The sequence below is a fragment of the Notolepis coatsorum genome (genome assembly GCF_963971535.1).
Source record: "Notolepis coatsorum genome assembly, chromosome: 7".
Classification (NCBI taxonomy): Eukaryota; Metazoa; Chordata; class Actinopteri; order Aulopiformes; family Paralepididae; genus Notolepis; species Notolepis coatsorum.
Window position 1 is genome coordinate 143,382,870 of NC_140171.1, and position 23,055 is coordinate 143,405,924.

The 23,055-nt window shown below is 42.8% G+C and overlaps 1 protein-coding gene across 1 annotated transcript in view; it reads left to right on the forward strand.

Annotated features, from left to right (window-relative positions):
* Window positions 1-23,055, forward strand: part of LOC311232309 (uncharacterized protein) — a 62,189-nt gene that overhangs the window by 24,585 nt on the left and 14,549 nt on the right. The window contains exons 2-3 of the mRNA XM_084319065.1: window positions 7,481-7,591; window positions 8,115-8,228. Of these exons, the coding sequence (XP_084175191.1) occupies window positions 7,498-7,591; window positions 8,115-8,228 (208 nt within the window). The 5' untranslated portion in view covers window positions 7,481-7,497. The remainder of the gene's footprint in view (window positions 1-7,480; window positions 7,592-8,114; window positions 8,229-23,055) is intronic.

Consider the following 23,055-nt stretch of genomic DNA (forward strand, 5'->3'; position numbering starts at 1 on the left):
AATAAAAGCCCTTCGTTCTATACACTTGTCTGATTGAAAACTTTATTAACAGACCGCAGGCACAACTCTGCACGCTCTGAGCAAAAAAAGGAACTGAGGATATGAATTGAGTAATGCTTGTCTTGCTATGGTCCGGTAAATACGCTGATGTTATTGAACGTGTAACTATATAACGTTATGCCACAAAACGAATGCCTTTGTAATCATAAGTAGTAACGTTGTAATAATAATAAGAAGAAAGGGTCGGGGGGGGTAACCGCCGGGCGCGCCGCTACCACCCCTGCCCGCGACACAGAGTGAACGGCGCACGACCAGAGGGGAGACTTCGAATCTGTGTTTCACTTTCAATAATTAATGCGTGCTTGCCGAATCCCAAACAATATTCATGCTGCAAAGTCATCCTCTAAAGATAGACATTTAGACTAGAGGCTATATATGCTATATACTATATATACTATATATACTATATATGCTATATACTATATGCTATAAAAAGTAGACTACAAAAAAAAGAGTAGACTACAAAAAAAAAAAAAAAATGCATTCAAACTTATTTTTGTGTGCGGTAATAACCGCAGCGGTAGGAAATATTTTGCAAATTTGTGCGGTAAGGAAAACATCAATACCGCGGCAGCTCTATGTGTATTAGTATTATACAAACCGGAAATGGATCGACTCGATCCCCATCAAATAACTGGGATCTTTTTGCTCCAGTCTCATCGCCCAACGGTAAGAGGAGGCTGACGTTACTTTAAGCCTGTTTGTTTATTATTATCCATGCAAACTGCTCCGATCAATATATCACCCATACTACATAAAGCATTTAACGACGATCACGGAATTATAAACGACCCCCCCCCCCCCCCCTTCGTTCATCCGCGCATGATCAGTCATAACGTTTAGGACCATGTACAGTTGAACATTTTACTATAGCGTGGATCGGCAACAAACGGCATTTGATAATCTATATATGCATTTATGCCTATATCTCACGTTCTAGGAATTACTGCAGAAAACGATAAAAACATATTTATATTCTAGACGGTATTTTCGTATGAATGTGTGAATGAAAAAGTAAAACGTTCCTACATCCTGAACGATGGATAATCGATGTTGAATGGGCCATAGTAATGTCAATTTAGCAATACAATTAAAAAAGTTATAGCCCTGCAAAGAAGGTGAACATCTCCATAGACTTACAGTACTGGCAGAGAATGGTATAAGATGCTGAAAGTGCGTGGCAGGGAATGTGTTAACTGTATTAAACAATATAAAACGAATTGGCCATAATTTACTGAGCAAACTAATGCTTACTGCTGTAACCTACTAATAACACTTAAAGTAAATCTGAAGATTATTATATAGCAGACGCCTTGGATAATTTGTGGACAACTGTAGCGTGTGCTTGTTTATACATAGGGCTAGTTTATACAGAGCTGGTATGACTTGCTGGCTGAAATACGGACGAGGGGGAACTAGGTAGCGGGGCTCTATTACACTCTATGCTCTTATGTGCTTAAACCCAGTGTTCTCGACAACTGAGTATTGTCGCAGATCTGCTGCTATAAAAACACCTATGGCGTTTGTTATTGCTTTGGCCCGGTCTGAATTAATAGCGAGATGCTGCTTTAATGCCACAGGCAGCTGGGTTTGCTTCTTCCGTGTACCAGTGATATTCACATTCGGGTGATGCCATTTCAAATGCGTGAAAAATGCCGGCACGTAGCCCCTTTCGTGACTGTGATGCAAGTGTGCATCACAGTCACGAAAGGGGCTAGCCGGCACGTAGCTTTAGTGCGATCCACCTGTCTTTGTCCATTATTGTGGTTAACTGGGAATCCGAAATTATCCCAAACGGGAGACTTGAATGTTGTGGGAGCATCTTCTAGCTCTGGCTTGTCAGTTAGTATTGCACTCGACATACTAAGGCTAATATGCTATGCTGAATTACAGCTCTCGTTCAGTGTAGCTGCGTGGGATGAACAAACAACATCCGGTTAGTTGTGCACGTTATATTGGGGCCGGGGGGATTTAAGTTCCGCAAAAAAAGGTTCCGTTGCAATTAGGCTTGGGCGGTATCACTTTTTTCATACCGTTATACCTTGATTATATAATACCCCGGTGTACGGTATTGAACGGTATGACTTTCATTTTCATCGGGGGGGGGTGGGGGGGGGCAACCCGTGTTACCAAGTAAACAAATCGCGGATATGGCCAGTTAGCCCGCAGCATCCGAGTGCTACTATCATTAGCTCTCAGAATGGAGCCACTAGCCAGAAGCCCGCGGCATCCTAGTAATACTAACGTTAACTCTCAGAATGGTAGCCAGGAGCCCCGCAGCACCCTAGTACTAGTAACGTTAGTATTGTGTATTCAAAAACACACCGGACTGCGACGTAACGTTTTACCGTTTATTTGCTTGTTCCACCAGTCCACAACAACACACACTTAGAGCCATATAAAATCCGCGTTCACGGAATCGCGGACGGAATCGCGGAATTATCCAATAAAAATGGAATCAACTGCAAAAACGTGGAATATTGCAGAATTTGGCCTAATCTGGACTGAAATTTCGTTTTTTGGTTGGAACGTTTGGTGCACACGCGACCGGGGAGGCGGGGACGCTACAGCGTGTTACACACAACACAGCGGTGCTCAAGCGTCTGGCTGCTTCAGTGTTAACATCGTCAAGAAGCAAAGAAATTCCACAATAAGCCCTCAATTCAGAGCAGAACAGTATCCTAATGACTTTTATGCCTCCGGTGATAAGGTGTTTTGCTAATTCTGTCAACGTTCCGTGGACTGGACCCGCAAAAACACTTTCGACACTATTGTGATTAAATAGCTATAACGTTAGGACATGATAGCTTCTAGCTAAATCTAGTGCACCCATCCATTTGTTTAATGCAAACGATTGTCATTATACACTGCCCTTTATAAACTAAATACACTTAAATAGCTATGAAACGTTACAGTACATAGGACTATAGATGGAAATGATAGCTTCTTGCTAAATCTAGTGCACCCATCCATTTGTTTAATGCAAACGATTGTCATTATACACTGCCCTTTATAATCTAAATAAACTTAAATAGCTATGAAACGTTACAGTACATAGGACTATAGATGGAAATGATAGCTTCTTGCTAAATCTAGTGCACTCATCCATTTGTTTAATGCAAACGATTGTCATTATACACTGCCCTTTATAATCTAGATAAACTTAAATAGCTATGAAACGTTACAGTACATAGGACTATAGATGGAAATGATAGCTTCTTGCTAAATCTAGTGCACCCATCCATTTGTTTAATGCAAACGATTGTCATTATACACTGTCCTTTATAAACGAAATAAACTAAACTAAAGGTGCCTAAATTATGCATTACTATATTTCATCACAATATAATAGGTATAGCTAGGTTACTGACATTGTCATTGTGATAATGTCAGTAGTAGCTAGCTGTATCTATTGTTTACACTTGAAATATGTATTTTTATTTTGTCACAATATTAATTGAAAAATATTGTGTAAAATTGAACTGTATTTCTGAGTTGCAGCACTTAAAAACATTAAATGGACTGTTATATCTTATTCAATTGTGGACATTTATTCATTCCCACTCATTCGACACTATTTCTGATGGTAAAATGAGCATAAAAAGCAAAATACAGAATTCTGAAATATTAAAATGGAATTTGGGAAAAAATAAAATGGAATTTGGAAAATAATAAAACGGATTTCATATGGCTCTACACACACTCTCGTTACCACAACGTTTTACGGTATTTTCACAGCACTGTCGCAACATTACCGTAAAGCGTGACCACTGTTGTGATACACATACACAACAGTTAGCTCTCAGAACAGCCAGTTAGCCCGCAGCAACGGTAAGCGTGTCTCGACTCATTTAATTTCCAGTGAAGCGGGGTTTTCCCTCCTCCTCCTGTGTATAGACAACCAGCTCTGCTGCCTCGCTCCACTAGTGACTCAAGGACTGGTCTCGCCCTCTGCTGGCGCGTGTGTGCAGTGCACTACAACCAACCACTGTTAAAACTCCGTTTCACTGTAATATAAACTGAAATGGATCTGTGATTTTGACGGTATTGATTTTCAATACCGTCGGTATCTCTAAATACCCCGGTATACCGTCATACCGCCCATGCCTAGTTGCAATCGTTCGGTGCACAGCGAGTACTGTACCGGAGGACCACATTGAGGCGGTACAGTACGTATTTGCGTACAGTTACACCCCTAATATCGTGTATCATGATATGGCCAAAAAATATTGCAATATAATTTAGAGGCCATATCGCCCAGCCCTACTTTGAGGTGCTTTGGTACCATGAGGTGCAAGCATAGTCGTAGTACCCTTGAATGAGTGCTCTTGTTAGAGTCTTCAGGGAATTTTTGTTTACCAGAGAGGAGATCTGATACAAGAATCTTGTTTGTGGGTTGACTTTTTTGATTACATTGAATGCCATCTTGTCACAGGAAAGATTTACCGTAATTTTCGGACTTTTAGCCGCGCCTTTTCCCCCATTTTTCAACCCTGCGGCTTATATAACGGTGCGGCTAATCTATGGATTTTTACAGCTAACGGCCACTTTCTTTTATTATTATTATATATTTTTTTCACGCTAGCCGGCCGCAGCGTATACCGAGCTATGGCCCGTCCGCGCCATATGTTAATAAATGGGAGCTTCCTCAAACAGCCATCTCTTTCCCGACAACCCCCTCTGTGCACGAATCCTTACATATGGTAATTAAACATTAAAACGCCTGCGGTTTATAGTCCAGTGCGGCTTATATATGTACACATCATTCAATTTAGCTGCTGCGGTTTTGTACCTCTAGGATGGAACCCAGGTATGTCATTTCATCTTTCCTTGTGACAATATTGTCACCCACTGTAACAGAGAAGCCGTGGGTCTTGCTGAGTTTGTTATTTGATCAGAAGAGAATGGACTGTTTTACCCAGGTGTAATGATAGTTTGTTATCAGCGAGCCAGGTGCAGATTCTGCCGAGTTCTGAGCTGAGGGTTTGTTCAACCTATAACATGTTCTTGTCAGAGACCAGCAGGGCTGAGTCGTCTGCGAACAGGAACAAGTTGCAGTCACAAGACATTTCATTTGCATAAATTAGGAACAGTAACAATCCTAGTATGCTTCCTTGTGGAACACCACGGTTCACAGGGGGGGGGGGGGGTAGGGTACAGTTTACCTCTACCATCTGTTCTCTCCCCTCCAGGTAGGATTGCATCCAGCTCACTGATAAACTATGAAAAGTTAAAAACCAATTGCTTTTAGCTTGTCAATCAGAATGGAGTGATGACAGTGTAGAAAGCCTTTTGGAGGTCCAGCATAACCATGCCGCAGTATTTGCCCGCGTCCACCTCTTGTTTGATGTGGTCGTTCAAATAGAGAAGGCATGTGTCAGTGGAGTGGGATGTTCTGAAGCCAAATTGGAATTCTTACTTGTGTAAGGTAGTGTCATAAGGAAGCCAATAAAGTAATTTCATGTCTTTTTTACATTACTTTGCGCCCGATTTGTTTTCTGGCCTGTGGTATTATGAGGTCATGTTTACCAGCTAGTAGCTGGTATGCTATGCTAATGGTAGCCTATGCTATTGCTAATAGTAGCCTATGCTATTGCTAATGGTAGCCTATGCTAGCCCATTGTATTGGCACAGCAGAAGGGAAGCTATGCTGACCTCCGTAACAGTGGCTGAAAGTAAGTGAACTTTTGTCTAACAACAATTCTGTTTAGTTTCACCCAGTGACACTGTCTCTCTGCTAATTGAGCTGAGTCAGAGGTAAGTCTTTGTGTTTTAAAAGCAGCTGTGTGGAGAATTCAGTTTGTATTGACACAGCAGAAGCCAATACTTTGGTTGAACAACATTGAATCCTACTGCATGCTACATGTTTGTGACAACCTAAAACTTAAACATTTAAACTTCCTACCTAGAAATGCTACCTATATAGGAAGCTTCCTTGCATTTGAGACGGGGATTGAAGGGTATGAACTACAATTACCTAGGCAAAGGGGACATGAATAAATAACTTAAATGTTTCATGTATAAACACGAATAAAATAATAAAAGTTCTGTAAATTATTATGAAACAATCAATGTAATTGGCATAATGTTGTTTGCCACAGCAAAAAGGACTGACAAGATTGCATTAATATTAGAGTTTAACATTCTCAACATAAACTAACCAGCCCATATTTCTTGGGTTTCAAAGTTTTGATAATCCAGTAGGGCTGGGCGATATAACTATAACGATAATTATCGCAATATATTTTAATAATCTATATCGGGAAAAAAAGATCAAAAAATAATAAATATTTTTTATTTTTGTGACCTGCAACAGGGCAGTTTTAAAACCAGAGACAGTGGACAGACTTGTCTTTCTTGCCTGCAACTTAACATAACAGACCGACCGTACGTTTGGGGGAACTAATGGGATAACTGGGGATGTTGTTTGGTTCTGACAAGAGTCTCAAAGTCTGGGGTGATGGTAGACAAAGCAACTCTGAGGTCATGCTCAATGTCCAATCTGTTCCTCTGCTCCGTCTTCAGCTGGACCAGAGCTGAGAAGCCACTTTCACAAAGATAGGTAGTGCAAAAAAAAAAAAAATATAAAAAAAAAAAAAAAAATTTATTTAATATAAATCTTTTCCGATTAGTCGACTAATCGAAAAAATAATCGACAGATTAGTCGACTACCAAAATAATCATTAGTTGCAGCCCTAGTTGCGACCCTCTCTGCGCCGCTCCCTGACTCTGGCTGTCTCGGAGCGATGACCGGAGTGTCCCGTGATTAAGACGGGGAGGACGCGACCCTCTTTGCGTCGCCCCTGTGCCTCAAATAGATTCGCTATCAGCTCTTATCTTTCAAAATGTTCATTTGCTATCGCTATCAGCTCTAGCTTTAATTTTTCAAAATGTTCAGTTGCTATTGCATGCACTCATCTGTGTTTCACTACACACGAGTGCATGCTTACCAACTGTTAGTCTGCAACACTACTATCACCGACATCTAAGAAGGGAGATCCCCCCTTGAATGGCCCTTCTAAGGTTTCTCTCCTCCACACTGCCTGTGGAGCATTTCTCCCCTATTGTTAGGTTTTAGTGAGTTTTTCCTTACCTGAATGTCTGGGAGTGCTTGCATTCATTCATTTATTTGCATTTATTTTAAATTTGTTGGACCTTATGGTGTTCTTGTTTTGTTCTTGACTTATTGTTATGTTTCTTCTTGACTTGTTTAAAGAATACGTGTCCGGCCCATGGGGACATTAACGTGTGTTGTCGGGCCTTACAAATAAATTTTATTTGATTTGAGTCGACTACACTTTTACAGCCTGCACGAAAAAATGCAAAATTAAAAGTGAGACCGCAAGACGACTTCTGCGGTTTCTGTTGAGACTCTCTCCGTCTAAACATGGCCTTAATCTGAATGTACTAATACCTGTAGACACCCTGCTCCAACTGATGATTAAAAAAGAAGAGGCTCAGGACACACTAGACCTACCCAAGGATACTTCCTTTGAGATGAAGGAGGAGCTCACAGACCACCAGGATATCAGTATGTTACCTTTCTTTCTCTTATCTTGATTCTGTCTTCTCCTTCCTCTGCTCTATCATATTTGTATATCTTTGTCTCCATAGCTTTGTCTCATTCTTTCATTTCTGTTCACATGTAGCCTAACTATTTGGTGCACTTTATTTTGCTGTCACCCTCTGCCCCAGATCTACCCTCTCAAATTCCTATCTGCTACCAAGAAACATGTCTAACGTGCCAGAAATCAAAGCAAAGTGACTTGATTTGCTGCATTTCTCACATGTAAAAATGTATTATATTGCTAATCTTTTTGTCTAATGACTCAAATGATGGTCCCTGTCTATACTGTGGAGACGGAAATAGAATCGAACCAGGAACCTTCTGATTACCAGACGACCGTTCTACCTCCTGAGCCCCTTCGTGTTGTGCATGCGCCGCCATCTTGGGTCAATAGGAAGGAGGATCTAATTACAGAGGAAATCAGAAACTGGGCAAATACTTTTCCATGCTACTGTAAGTACTTAGTTGCTGTCTCCCTCTGCTCCAGATCCACCCAGCGACCTGCTGATGATTAAGAGAGAAGAGGCCCAGGACACACTAGACTCAACCATGGATATTTCCACTGGGCTGAAGGAGGAGCCCACAGACCATCAGGATATCAGTATGTTACTTTTCTTTTTCTTGTCTTTATTTTCTCTTGTTGTCTTTCCTCTGTTGCAGCACAGTTGTCTGTCTCTGTCTGTGTCCATAGCTTTCCCTCCTCTCATTCTTTCCATAAAGCCCCAATCTGTGATTTTCCTTTACCATAACATTTTTTTTTTAAATCTTTTTCCCCCTCCTTTTTCCGATTTTTCTCCCATCCCACTGTTAGTCCTTATGCCAATTCCCAACCCCCTTCCTGGTTGTTGCGCACTTTCCCCTACTGTTGGTCCGAGAGGCCGGAGACTGTGGCATGCTTTCCTCCGACGCATGTGCAGCCAGCCGGCAGCCAGCCTGGCCGCGAAGATTCTCACTGGGAGAGTGTAACGTGTGGGAGGCCAAACTACCTCTCACCAGATCCTACCTTCGCTGAGCAGGCGCCCCGACCGAACTGTAGGGGTCGCTGTCCACAACGCCCAGGACCCACCCACTGCTCCCCTCCCCCTAACTCAGCCAAACAAGTTAGTATAGCGATCAGCCCGAGCCAAGACAATGCTGACTCTCCGGGAGTCGAGACCGCAGCCTCTTGCATTGGTGACGAGCACAATCTCCGCTACGCCACCTGACCGCCCAAAGTGAGGTATTTTAACATACATTCTTGAAGAGTCTGCTAGATGGAAAAAAAATTATAAATGTTTCATTACTCTTTATAAAGGGAATAGCTTTGACTGTCTTGCACTAGCCGGTAGACCCTCCTGTATATGGCCGGTCCCTGGTCAAAGTTGGGAATAAATCCATAGGGAAATCTTTTGGTCCAGAGATTGAAGACTTTGCAACATAGATACAATATTCTTAGGTCTCTAGATGTGTGAGGTTATGAATTTACCCTTGTGGGTGGTGTGGAGTGCATGACGGATCGTTACATTATGTTGATCCACCACAATGGAACACATTAAATGGCTTACATAAGTATAACCAGCTAGCACTAACGTTAGCTTTTTTTGTTTAGAAAAAGTTCACGCCAATTTATAAGGCTGTAACTGAGTGGCGAGACTACTAAAACGAAAATGCTCAGACCTGTAGTTGACTAAAACTTGACTAAACGAGGTGACTAAATATGATAAACGAAAAAGAGCATTTGAGACATCACTAAAATAAAAAATTGCTGACGAAATTAACACTGCTCCCTAGATGCAACACTGAACGGCACAGGAAGTCCTTCATTCCGACAGCCATCAGACTCTATAATGCATCACTGTGCCTCACTGAGCACAGGGCAACGGTACAGTCTGGCATACTCTTCCTGGACACCTGAATACTTTCGACAACAAATGTTTGTTTCCGCGTCTCTGATTGGCCCGCGCGTTTCTGGTCATGTGACATGTGCGCCAATCGTGGGACGCGTACGTTTCTACACTGGTTAAGCTTAGGCGCTCTTTCGAAGTTGGTTAAGGTTAGAGTTTGTCTTAGAGCATGACGATAGAACGCCAGGTAGTTTGGACCCGGAAATAGGCGCAGAACTTGCTGTCCCACGATTGGCGCACATGTCACATGACCTGGCCAATCAGAGCGCAAAACTCGAACGTGGAAACAAACATTTGTTGTCGAAAGTATTCACGCTTCCTGGACACCTTTTACTCTTATTTAGGGCCCTATGGAATCCGCGATCGCGGAGGATTTCAAGGAATTGTGATATTAACACGGAATTCTGAATTATCGCGGAATGGCGTGGACTTTGCTTAAATTATACATAAATCGGTTTTCATATAAATCAATCTTCACTACCACTCTAAAAACGGTGACGCTGAAAGGACAGCCCCCAAATCCATTCCGGGACTTGCGTCGACCGTAATGAGAGTCTCTTTCTCTCGGAACGCAGTGCGCGCTTACTTGCATCACGCCTAATGAGAGTCTCTCTCAAGTAGCCAAACGTTACACTATAAAAACGAACTGAATATTTAGACTGTGTGCGCACGCGCCCGTCCCATTTCTGGTCTTTGGAAAGACCAGATGAGGTCAGAGGAGTTTGATAGTATTTACTGAGGATAGCCAGATAATGTTATTTAAACTTAAAACATTATTATACAGAGAGAAGCTTCAGCAAGTACAAAACGCTGCTGACCGACAAAAGAGAATCCCGCACTGAGGAAACACAAAGCGCCTAACCATCAGAATGGTGATGTCAGCCAGAGATGGAGAGAAGCATGAACCTTTAACTCAATCGGTGCCAACCACGTATATATGCGTTGAATGCCAATCACGTATATATACGTTATTAGATAGTTTGATCTTTTTCCTTTGATCCCCGCGCTACAGACTCGCCCGAAGCGATCTGAATCACTTTGGCACAGCCACATACGCTTAAAAGAAATAATTTTGTATTATTTAACTATTTAATTATTATTTAGTTATTGCACTTCACTGGCAGTTGAACTGCATTGAACTGAATAAAAAAAATCATTGAACTCCACCAGGCCATGTGAGCGGATCGGAGCGTGAGCGGCGCGGGGCGCGGAGCGGGCGGTTTTGACGTGAGCGAGGAGTGGGTTTTAAAATGAGTCGGCGCGACGTCCGGAGCGAGAGTTCTCCTCCGCTCCAATCCACTCCAGGCCGCTCACAGTGGTTTAACACTGTTGATGTAATATATACATGCAGTACAATGCCAAAGCAACAGATGGCGATGTACAAACATGAAGGCCATTTTCAACCAATGAGAAGGGTTCAGGCTTCGTCACTGTAGAGACGCCCACCATAGATATCTATGACGCCCACACTCACTCCTGTTAGAAAAAGTATCGACGCCATTGTTGTTGACGTTAGCTTACATGCTAACGTTAATGGCAGCGACCATAGCATTGTGGCTCGGCTAGCCTATCATCGCTTACTAGCGTCACGGTGGTGTAGTGGTTAACACTGTCGCCTCACAGCAAGAAGGTCCAGGGTTCGATTCCCGCTTGGGGACCAGGTTTCCATGATGCCAGGTACCCAGGTGGGGTATCTCCCAGGCCTTTCTGTGTGGAGTTTGCATGTTCTCCCCGTGCTCGCAAGGGTTTCCCCCCCGATAAGATAAACCCAATGGAAAAACATGCACAACAACAGATCGCTAACGCTGTGGCGTCCTTGACGAAGACGGACAGGAGCACTTGGATTGGTCCCCTGGCGCGGCTCACGTTGACGCCTGTCTGCTCCCGGCTGCCCTTGGGGGGGAAGGACGACGGGATGGGTTAATCGCAGAGACGAATCGCATCTGCGATCCTAAAGAGACAATGCATGCGTGTGTGTTCCGGTGTGTGTGCTAAACTAACCGCTGTGTGTACCACTAAAACATTGAGTGTCGTTGCATGCCGAATAAAGACCTCTGCAACAGGTCCTGCATTATTATTATTATATTAGAGCTAGTGAATGGATAAACAACGTTATTTAACATTGCAGAATGGCTACAATTACAATGCGGCTCAATACAACGATTGTTATGGGGCCCAGGGGGTGTAGACTGTTGTAGTTTGAGCTCATTTACACCATGCTCCGAAAAAGAAAAACTGCCGAGCGATATGGCGCGGGGAGCGGGGAGCGCTCGATTCAAGGTGAGTGGGGAGCGAGCGGAGAGCGACTTGGGGGCGGGGTCAACATGAGCGATTAGCGGAGCGGACCAAGCTTTAAAGAGCGAAGAGCGGATTTCTCGGCCGCGCCGATCCGCTCACGTGGCCTGAACTCCACTGGCACTTTTGTACGGCAGATGTACAAAACATAACTTTGTATTGTTTTTTTTTGGTTAAACTTAAATCCAAAGGGAAAGAATCCGAAAACAGGAAAATTAAAAACGGAGAAATCTGAAAACGGGAAAAGATAAAAACGGATTTCATAGGGCCCTACACTTATTACTGTGCATTTTACTGTATATCTTTGGCTGCTTATTTAATATTTTGGAATGTATATACTGTACATACCAGAATGTATATCCCGGACCGTATTTTATTCTTTATTCTTTATTCTTATTTGTGACTTTTCAATTTGAATACCTTAACTCATTGCCTGCCAGCCATTAGATGGGCCCCGTGGTAGCATTGCCACGCTTTAAAAGATAGGAGTGCATCACCTTTTTTGTAGAGCTATTTACCGCAAATTTACGGTACGGCCGTCACGATGCGGTACGCCAGTGTTTCTCAAAGTGGGGGGCGCAGAGGCATGACAGGGGGGGCCTTGAGATTTTTTTTTTTTTTTTAACTATTTTTTAGCATTTATCGCTTTTTCTGGTCAAGCATGACCGACAGAAACAGGTTGAATGGGATGTAGAGTAGGGGAAGACACTCTGAGAAAATACGGCGGGTCCGGGAATCGAACTCGTGTACCCCAGATCCGTGACGAGCACGGTTGTCCCCGACGCAGAAATAGCGCCGAGATACGCGGTGAGCTACGGGAGCTCCCCCTTGAGATTTATTAATGTGCAGCCAGCCGGCAGCCAGCCTGGCAGCGCAGACTCTCACTGGGAGAGTGTAACGTGTGGAAGGTCAGACTACCTCCCTCCAGATCCTTCCCTCGCTGTGCAGGCGCCCCGACCGAACTGTAGGAGTCGCTGTTTACAACGACCAGGACCCACCCACCAGCTTTCCCACCCCTAACACTGCCAATTGTGTTAGTATGAGCGACCAGCCAAGCTGGTAGCAACGCCGATAGCTGGGCTTATTTCAGAGAGAGTTGAAGGACATTCCATGAGTTAGGCATCAAAGGAAAAGGCTGACTTCCCTAGCTCAGAACAAATTTGAGCAACCCTTAGAACCATCCAGTCATTCGATCGAGTTGAATAGGTTCCAATATTCCAATCTAACAGTGAAGAGATATAAACAGGTTGTTTACCAATAAGGGCTTTAAAAATAAATAAATACCAGTGTTTGTTGCGCCTTTCTGCAAGAGAAGGCCAACCCACCCTATCGTACAGGACACAATGGTGAGTATCATATCTGTCACCAGTTATAAATCTGATAGCTGAGTGATATGCAGAATCCAGAGGTTTAAGAGTTTATGCCGCAGCATGCCTATAAATTACATCACCATAGTCCAAAACTGATAAGACTGATTCAACAATTCTTTTTCTACTAAATAGATGAAAATTGGATCTGTTTCTGTACAGGAAACCAATTTTCTCTCAGTTTAGAGGCAAGATTGTCCACATGGAACTTAAATGTAAATTTCTCGTCAAGCCACAGGCCAAGATATTTATACTCAGTGACTCTCTCTATACAAGAGCCACTGACGGTAGATATCCTCACATCATCAAAGTTAATATTCCTTGCTCTTGAAAACAACATAAACTTTGTCTTACTAGCATTAAGAACCAATTTAAGACTAGTAAGGGCATCCTGTAGACTAGAGCATAAAAGGAAAGTTGCAATTTCTCAATGGCCAACTGTACAGAGTCTGCAATACAGTACACAATTGTGTCATCAGCATACAAATGGGCATGACATCCATACAAAGAAGAAACGATATCATTAACACATTGAGTTCCACGCCACTTCCGGGAAGTGACCCCTTCCGTGCCGTCCATTAAACCCATGTAAACGTAGTTGTAGTTTGTAGAGCTAAACCTATATTTTATAGTATAGCTATGGGTCTAATAACGTCGTTGAGTCTCATTGAGTTGCTTCTGTCAACGTGCAAAAAAACTGATAATTTTTTCATCCGTACATTTCCGTTTTATACCGTTTTGAATATGAATATAGTTTGGTTGCTTCTGAGTAATTCCAGGGAAAAGACACAAACAGCGTTTTTGTGTAATTCAATAAACACGTTGTAATTTTTTGCCTGATTATCGTATCTTCCTGAAATCAACGCTAGATCATCATTATTATCCTTCGTCGTGCATGCATGCAATGTGGTTTAGACCGGCGTGCCCCCCCTCCTGCAACCCAACGGCAAACAGCCATAGCCATACACATAAAACAGAGATAGCATCAATCGCTGTAGAAATAAATATCAGATCAACGCAAGCTTTCATATAGTGTCCTTACCTGGTCTCTGAAGTAATGCAAAAAAAAGAATCTAATAATCTCATCGCCATTCCAGTTATCCACAGCGATCCTGTCTCCGACGTTGTTGGGCATTGCACTTCAACGGGCGGGGTCAGTAGTCCAAACCATCCCTACAAGCGTGTGTTTTGCCGGAGTGTTTATGACCCGCCCCCACGCCGCAGCTCGGTAGAGAAAATAAACTAACCCGTTTCTAACTGGGTGCAATAATGGCCGAAGGTGTTAGAGGGTGGTATAAGACCGTCTGCCAGCTCAGACACATTCGGAACAGTATGCACAAGGTGCCCCGCTGAATTATGAATGGCAATAGCGAATAAAATAAATACCGTGACAGAAACGTAGATCTACATGAACGGCACTGGATGTGTTCATATAAATTGTAAAAAGGACGGGACCCAAAACTGAACCTATCTTGGTGAAGAACGCATACATTTTTACTTGATCCACTGCCGCTTGTGGGGTATATAAATCCTGGTAGAAGCACCTGAAAACATTGTTAAATTCCTTTTTGTCTGTAATAATTTTGTCTTTATTATGAATTGAGGATATAAAATTTTGCATTTGTTTTACCCGATTCGCTAAGATTTGACCCGTTCTCTCCCCCTGTTAATATCTTTGGTTGGTTCTAAATAGAGCAAACTCAGCTTTCATCTATTTGGATTTGTTCAGTTTCCTCCATGTTTCTGGGTCTGGTTGTTGACTGTGTTGTTTCGAAAGTTTAAAAAAAAAATTATAACTTTATTTTTCTATTTTAAATTTTCACATAAGCATACAGTTACATTAATAATATGACAACAACCACCACAGGACAGACCGGACAAACAGGACTCACAGGACAGGACAGTGTTGTATGGTGGGGGGGGGCGAGCTGTATTTGCTCTTGATATGTCGGGTCTGTTTTGATTGTGTCATGGCAGTCTTTAACCGTCTGACGGCTCATATGTTGTCCATTTCGACCATCGTCTGTCGTATGTCTCGGCCTTCAGTCTCATCAGGAATGTCTTTTTTCCATATCGCTTATCTCCCCCACTATTCCCCTCCATGTCTCTTTGTCTGGAGCGGCTTCTTTGAGCCAGCTCCTTGTGATGGCCTTCTTACCAGCTATTATCATGATTTTGAACAGGTACAAGTCTTCATTGTGTATGGTCTCCTCTGTGATCAAACCCAGGTATATCAGCTGGGGTTCCATGGGGAATTCATAGTTAAGAATTCTGTACATTTCCTGTGTAACACACTTCCAAAATGGTTGCACTTTATCACATAGCCAAAATATGTGAGAGTGGTTGGCATTCATCTGTCCACACTGCCTCCAGCAGGGTTGTTGCCCTTTTAATTGTTTACTCTTAATTTGCGGTGTGATTAAAAAAAATCTCATCACATTTTTCCCACCGAATTCTCTCCATCCTCTAGACTCTAGAGCTAGTGGATGCGTGTTGTGTCTCACATATAGAATGCCAATCATCCTCCGTCAAGATTATACTCTGTTCACTTTCCCATTTCTTCTTCACATATGAATCACAGTTGTTGCGAGCTTGTAAACTTTTGTACATTTCCGATACTATTTTCACTGGAGTTCGTGTATACGCCATCTCGATCATTCCCACCACCCCGTTACCACCTACTGATATCCTATTCTTGACTTCTGTATCATAGAAGTGTCGCAGCTGTAGATATCTAAACAAATTGTCATTTCCCAAGTAAAATTTTCTCTTAAATTGCTCAAAAGACATGAAGTTATGGTTCTCTAAAAGTGTACATATGGCTGTTATACCTCTATCTCTCCACCCGTCAAAAGTGGCATCCAGTGTTCCCGGGCTAAAGCCTGGGGTCTGGGAAGGCCAAATCAGAAGTCTACTGTCTTCTTTTGATTTGTATTTCCTGACCACCTCATTCCAAACTATCAGTGTGTGGTCCACTATTGAATTATTTCCCTGTTTTGTTGTATGTTCTTTCCCCCCCAATCTGGCCTGAGGTTGGACACGTCCTAGGTGTGTCTATTAGAGCTGCCGCGGTATTGATATTTTCCTTACCGCACAAATTTGCGAAATATTTCCTACCGCCGCGGTTATTACCGCACAGTGCGCAAATTTTTTTTTAGTAGTCTACTCTTATAGCCTGCCTCTAGTCTAATGGCGCTTTTCCACTGCATAGTACCTACTCGACTCGACCCGCTTTAGGTACCTGGTACTTCGTTCCTTTTCCACTGCAGCCAGGTACTACTCCGTTTGTCTCCGTGTGGGGATGCAGGCGGGGCCGCTTGTGTACACTGAAAGCTCCGTGGGCATAGCCATGTCCGAGGGCTTGCAGCAAGCCAGAGTTTAACACAGTTTCAATCAATCAATCAATAACAACATTAACCAGACTCTCGTTGTGTCTATTCTGCTAAAGCTAACGTTACCTCTCATTGTGTCTATTCTACCAAGCAACCCCGGTTTAACGTTACCTCTCGTGTATATCTGCTGACGGTAGTATTAGGCTAATAACAACAACCAACTTAACACATCAGCGATCTTGTTGTGACACTAAACTCTCCGCTCGGTGGTAAATTGGGTTGATGTCGGTTTTGTTTCATCAATAAATGAGGCAGAATACACAGTGAATCCATCCTTTTTTGTTTATTGCAGTTGGTGCTGTCGCAAACAAATCCTGAATGAAATACATCCTTAGCGAGGCAGTAAAGATGGCGGCTTTCTGTTTTTGTTCAGAGACTCCAACGTGTGACGCGTCTCTCTTCTGACCAATCGGTGGGCTGCAATGTTTCACATGACTTTTCTGGTACCACTTCTACCCAATAGGGTCGCTTGGAACCAAGTAGGGTATATCTGCAGAGCCGCAAGCCCAACGTCTGGGCGCTACTTTATTATTTTTATAAAAAACAGCGGTGATGCGGTATTCAGCCCAACTCTGCGGTGGGCGTGATGCAACAGCGATACCGCGGTAATGCGGTTATCGCGGCAGCTCTAGTGTCTATGTCCTTCCACCTGGCCCTGTATGCTCTTGAGCACCAGTAAACTGCATATCTCAGCTGGGCTGCATAGTAGTATTCCTTTAGATTAGGTAGTGTCAGGCCTCCCTCTTTTTCAATTTGCAATGTTTTGAATTTCACCCTAGGTCTGCCCCCTGCCCATATGAACTTAGAGATCTGTTTGTCCCACGCTATGAATTGGGAGTCGGGGACCTTGACTGGTAGTGAGAGGAAGAGATACAACAGCCATGGCAGAATATTCATTTTGATCACTTCTATTCTGGTACTGAAATCCATCATGTGTGTAGCCCATCTCGACCAATCCTTCTGTAATTTATCATTAATCTTATTGTAATTAGCCAGTTCTAATTTGCACATATCCTTGGTGATAATCACTCCCAGGTAGGTCATTGATTCAGCTTCCCAATTCAGTTTGTAATTCTTCCTCATTCCATTACTGGGTGAGAAGTTGTAAGTGAGAATCTGGGTTTTCGCGACATTCAGCTTGTATCCTGACATCCAGCCATAATCGACAGTGTGGCACGGCACGGTGGTGTAGTCGTTAACACACAGCAAGAAGGTCCAGGGTTCAATACCCAGGGACCAGGTTTCAATGATGCCAGTTACCCAGGTGGGGTATCTTCCAGGCCTTTCTGTGTGGAGTTTGCATGTTCTCCCCGTGCTCGCAAGGGTTTCCCCCCCGATAAGATAAACCCAATGGAAAAACATGCACAACAACAAGATCGCTAACGCTGTGGCGTCCTTGACGAAGACTGACAGGAGCACTTGGATTGGTCCCCTGGCGCGGCTCACGTTGACGCCTGTCTGCTCCCGGCTGCCCTTGGGGGGAAGGACGATGGGATGGGTTAATCGCAGAGACTAATCGCATGCATGCATCGCATGCATGCCGATTAATGACCTCTGAGCAGGTCCTAAATTATTATTATTATCATTTAGTATGGTCATTAACTTGGGGAAGGTCAAGTTTGGGTTTTGGAGGTATATTATAATATCATCCGCGAAAAGGCCTATCCTGTGGTCATCGGTCATCCCTTGCTATTCTAACACCCTTAATTTCTTTTCTTTCTCTAATGGCTTTGCACAAGGAAGCTGCCTTGGTCCATTACTCTTCTCACTATATATGCTGCCCCTCGGGGACATCATTCGAGACCACAATGTATGCTTCCATAGTTATGCTGATGATACACAACTATATATCTCCGCAGAACCAAATAACACTACAGCCATACAGTCCATTACAAATTGTCTGTTAGCAATAAACAAGTGGATGAACAATAACTTCCTAAAATTAAACGAAAGCAAGACCGACATCCTATTGATCGGCCCAAAAGCGAAAAGGGAAGTGCTGTGTGAAAACCTGGGGAGTCTGTCATCCTATGTAAAGACTGAGGTTACAAGCCTAGGTGTCATCTTGGACTCAGACCTGACCTTTAAGTCTCATATAAATAAGGCCATGAAAACGTCATTCTTCCACCTAAGAAACATATCGAAAGTAAGACCTTTCGTAAATAAAAAGGATGCAGAGACACTTATTCATGCTTTTGTATCAAGTCGGCTTGACTATTGTAATGCACTGTTCACTGGTCTTTCCAAAGCAACCATTGGGAAGCTTCAGCTTATCCAAAACTCTGCAGCTCGATTACTAACTCATACAAGGAGAAGAGAACATATCACTCCAGTCCTAGCCACTCTGCACTGGCTTCCAATAACTCATATAATTGATTTTAAGGTCCTTTTCCTAACATATAAAGCTCTTAATGAGCAAGGCCCAAAATACATAGCAAATTCCCTAGTTAGTTATCTGCCCTCAAGAACGCTACGGTCATCCACTACAGGTTTACTAGACACGCCCAGAAACCAAAAGAGGATAGGAAGTATGGCATTTGCCAACTATGCCCCAAAACTATGGAACACACTACCAACACACATCAGAAACGCCAGCTCCATACACATTTTTAAAGGAAAATTAAAAACGTACCTATACAGTCTAGCTTACAAATAGTTATGGCTTGGAAAAACCTGATGGATCCATGAGGCTAGGATAAGCCTTGTGGACCCAACTTTTTAGATGAAGGAACGGGTACATACGCACACAATACACGACCACTGATGGATCCGTAGGGCTTGGATAAGTCTTATGGACCCAACTCTTTAGATGAGGGAACGGGTACATACGCACACAATACGTGGCCACTGATGGATCCATGGGGCTTGGATAAGTCCTGTGGACCCAACTCTGACCACTGACCACATGAGGGAACGGGTACATACGCACACAATACACGGCCACTGATGGATCCATGGGACTTGGTTAAGTCCTGTGGACCCAACTCTGACCACTAATAAAAACGTAACTACACTAGCGTTATAAGAGCTAACATTGCTACCTACCGTACAAGTGCATTGGTTTAGTGCATTTCCTACTTCCGGTTACTACTGAGCGGACATGTTTGTGCGGACCTGTTCTCCCAAACTGGTAAGCAAATGACTGTTTTCATGTTTTCATTTTTACGTTATTTTCATTTTTACGTTATTATTATTATTATTATTATTGTTATTATTGTTATTATTATTATTATTATAATTTTTTTTAAACATTGATCTTAACACTTTGGTTGCCTTGGGTTAAATTAATGATATACCATAGGTTGCCGGCTCTATTTGTCTATGGAGAAGTACCCCTTCTTTGCATGGCTATAACTTTTTAAATTCTATTGCTACATTGCCATTATTAGGGCCCATTCAAAGTCCTATATGTATTGTTCATTGTGTAGCAACGTTAAACTTTTTCATTCACATATTCATAGTAAAGTATGGTCTAATGTATAAGTATGTTTTCATCTCTTTCTGCAGCTTTCTCCAGAACGTGATCTATAGCCCCAAATGCATTATATTGATGATGCAATACAGTTTTATGGCAATCAGCGCGATATAAAAAATTCCAACTAGACGTACTTCTAGAAGTTACTACACGTCATCTGATGTTGACCGGATGGGCTAGGGGGCGTTTATAATTCCGTGGGCAGCGTTATACCAATCATCTAATGTGGGTCAAATGTTGATAATAGCAGTTAGTATCGAAGACGGTAACGTTACACGCTGAAACTCACCCCAGTCTCCGCGCGCCGTTGGGCGATCATCGTCGAGTTGAAATCTTATCATTATGGGATGTAAATTTACCCGGTCCATCTCCAGCTTGTATAATGGTATATACGTCCAAATCATGTTGTTTATCGAGTTATTGGCAATCGATCACTGTGTAGTGTGACGATCCAGAGTCGCGGGACCTATAGCGAGCGCCGGAAGTACTACGGTCGTCTAGGACAACCTCTATTCAACATCCTGTTTGGCGATTGCGCCGATCGGCCACCAGATGGCGCTCCTGAACCGCCAGAGAGCTCAGTGGGTCCTGCTGGTGGATCTCAGGCCAGCGGAGGGGACATTATGAATCCGATCGCAGATTTTTGAAATATTGATATAAGGACGCTGTACAGCGTCCCCCGGCAACTTGAGCATGGCCAGCAATGACGTGAAAAGAAGTTTCATGGCAGTCAAAGTGTTAACTGATCACTGTGACTTTATTGCTTTTATCGTTATATATGCCTGTTTGTGTACAGCACTTTGAGCTACATGACATGTATGAAAGGTGCTTTATAAATACTTACTTACTTACTTACTTACTTACTTACTTACTTACTTACTTGGGCTAATGGTTCTATGAAAATCGTGAAGAGGGCGCGGCTTGCACAACATTCCTGGCGTGTCCCTCTGAACAGTTTGAATCTGTCTGACAAGTTACCGTTAATCTTTACTCTGGCATTTGGATTGTCGTATAGAGCTCTTCGAATCCAAATCTTTCCAAAACCCTAAACAGGAAGGACCATCTGACCCTGTCGAAAGCCTTTTCCTCATCTAAACTTACCAAGGCTGCTGGGAGTTGTTGTTTTTCCACGTGTTCTGTAAAGTGCGCCTAACATTGTCCTGTGTCTGTCAGCCTATTATGAACCCTGTCTGGTCTTCGTGAATCAGGTCAGGTAGGATGTCCTCCATTCTCCTAGTTAGTATAGATGTGAACAGCTTGTAATCCCCATTTAACATCGATATGGGACGATATGATTCGCAATGTTCCTTATTCTTCCCTTCTTTTGGTATAACTGATATCACCGCATCTTTCCAGGACGTGGGGGCTTCTGCCTTTTCAAGTGTCCAGTTAAAAGAATCTAGCATTACTGGGGCCAGGTGTTCTTTAAAGATTTTGTACCACTCGTTTGGAAACCCGTCGCTCCCTGGAGTTTTGTTTGCTTTCAGTCTTCCTACGGCTATATCTACCGTACTTTTCGCACTATAAGCCGCACCTGAATATAAGCCGCAGCAGCTAAATTGAATGATGTGTACATATATAAGCCGCACTGGACTATAAGCCGCAGGTGTTTTAATGTTTAATTACCATATGTAATTAGCATTGGGACACAATACTGTCGGACAAATAACAAGAATTAACTCATTTACAAGTTGTATTAAGTTTAGCAAGTAAGGGAACAGATAAATAACATTTCAATACAGTCAAAAAAGCAATATTTAGATTTTTACATTTTCGGGTTTGGTCACGTCGAGTCACATATAAGCCGCACCGCTATATAAGCCGCAGGGTCAAAAATGGGGAAAAAAGGTGCGGCTTATAGTCCGAAAAGTACGGTAGTTCTTCCTTTGTGATGGGGAGATCAAGGCTTTATTCTCTATTTTCCCTATACTCGGGAGATCCAAGGATGATAAAAACTGTATAATTTTCTCCTCGTCTTCCATCTCGGGTTGTGAGTACAACTTTTCATAGTATTCTTTGAATATACGTTGAATAAGTCGCTTCTCCTGATTGGGGTTCCCTGATCTTGTGGATAAAATGTCTACTCTGCTGGGCCCTGAGTCGTTTTGCTAAGATCTTGGTTCCCCTTAGGCCTGATTTATAGAAGGTTTGTTTTGTGTATCTTAAATTCTTAAATTCTAGCTCTCCTTTTCCCCATCTCCTCAAGCTGTGATTTTATCCCCTTCAACTGTTCCCTGTCACCCCCCCCCTCTCCTCCCTGCACCTGTTGCTCGAGTTTTCTCAAGTCTCTCTGTAATTGATCATATTTCATTTGCCTATACTTATTCAAGTGTGCCGTCTTTGAGATTAGGTATCCCCTCATAATTGCCTTGATTGTGTCCCATAGGATGGTCGGTTTCACTCGGCTGTCTACATTATTTTTAATAGATTCGGTTATCTCCTTCCTGATCTGATTCACGAGATCCTTCAGAATCCCCAAGTTCAGCCTCCAGAGTGTCTCGTTGTCTGTTGTTCAAGTGTATGGTCAGATATACCATATTGTGGTCTGAGATATCTGCCGTTCCTATCGAGCAGCTCACCACCCTGTGTCTCTCTCTCTTATCATTAAAAAGAAGTCTAGCCTAGAGTGTACCTTGTGCGTCGCAGAGTAATGAGTAAAATCCCTTTCTCCTGCATTTAGGTTTCTCCATACCTCCACCATTCCAGCTTCACCAATCAAGATATTCAAGTCCTTTGATCTCAGAGTTGTATCTGGATTAATCTTTTTTTTTTTTTAATCTACTTCTCACAATTTTTCTATTTTTCTCCCGTCCCCAATTTCTTATTGTCCAATTCTTTGGCGATGAGACAGTCACTTTGGCACCCCTCCAGCATAGGCGCCAGGCGTACACGCGAGAGGGGGGATTGGGTATAGGGATTGGGGGTAGGGATGGGTACCTTCACATTTGAACCGTACTTTAGTCTCAAGAAATTTTATTTACCTACCTCAGTCGTAAAAAAAAAATCCAAACTTCAA